We start from the raw sequence: 1,199 nt of genomic DNA, 5'->3' as shown, positions 1-1,199 counted from the left end.
ATTATTATTACCACCATCATCATCATCATTATCATTATTACCACCATCATCATTATTACCACCATCATTATTATTACCACCATCATCATCATCATTATCATTATTACCACCATCATCATTATTACCACCATCATTATTATTACCACCATCATCATCATCATTATCATTATTACCACCATCATCATTATTACCACCATCATTATTATTACCACCATCATCATCATCATTATCATTATTACCACCATCATCATTATTACCACCATCATCATTATTACCACCATCATCACCATCATCATCATTATTATTACCATCATCATCACCACCATCACCACCATCATTACCACCATCATTATCATCATCACCACCATCACCACCATCATTATCATCATTACCACCATCATCATCATTATTAGCACCATCATCATCATCATCACCATCATCATCATCATCATCACCACCACCACCATCATTATTACCACCACCATCATTACCACCACCATCATTATTACCACCACCGTCATTATTACCACCACCATCATCATCATCAAAGCTGTTTAAACGTGACTTTACATAAAGCTCATGTAATATTTTCATGATTTTATAATAAGGTATAGTCCCTGACACACTGACACCCTGTCATTATAAACAGTGTGAACAGATCAGCTGAGCAGAGCTCAAAAACACCGAAACATCAATATTTATACAGACAAAACTAAAACAGGAGCATCACGGCTGTCAGATGCTGGGAGAGCAGCTGCAGAAATTCGGCCGATGTGCTGCAGAGCTGTTGCCATGGTAACAAACGGTCGGTTCAGTCCAAACAGACCCGGTTTGTCAGAACTCACCTTGAGGTCCCGGTGAACGATGTGCTTCTGGTGGCAGTACTGCACTGCTGATACGATCTGTGAAAAGAGATGAGTTCAGCTCACCTTCAGCTGATAAGTGTGGAGTCAGAGCTAACTTTAGCTACTTTTAGCTACAGTTATGCTACTTGTGGCTACCATTCTGTTACTTACTGCTCTATTAGCTTGAGCTTATAGCCACTAGATGTGGCTTTTGTTGCTACTTTTCTGTACGGTTTAGCTAGCTTTCTTTTACTTCTGGTAACCATCCTCTTTAGCTGACGGTTAACCATCCTCTTTAGCTGACGGTTAACCATCCTCTTTAGCTGACGGTTAACCATCCTCTTTAGCTGACGG

The 1,199-nt window shown here is 39.7% G+C and overlaps 1 protein-coding gene across 1 annotated transcript in view; it reads right to left on the bottom strand.

Moving 5' to 3' along the window:
* Positions 1-1,199, bottom strand: part of mark3a (MAP/microtubule affinity-regulating kinase 3a) — a gene marked incomplete in the record, with an annotated part of 37,135 nt that overhangs the window by 19,806 nt on the left and 16,130 nt on the right. The window contains 1 exon segment of the mRNA XM_014022083.1: positions 846-902. Coding sequence (XP_013877537.1) covers positions 846-902 — 57 coding nt within the window.

The sequence above is a fragment of the Austrofundulus limnaeus genome, unplaced genomic scaffold (genome assembly GCF_001266775.1).
Source record: "Austrofundulus limnaeus strain Quisiro unplaced genomic scaffold, Austrofundulus_limnaeus-1.0 Scaffold318, whole genome shotgun sequence".
NCBI lineage: Eukaryota > Metazoa > Chordata > Actinopteri > Cyprinodontiformes > Rivulidae > Austrofundulus > Austrofundulus limnaeus.
The sequence above is the reverse complement of the archived record's forward strand: the minus strand, read 5'-3'. Positions and strand labels throughout refer to the sequence as shown.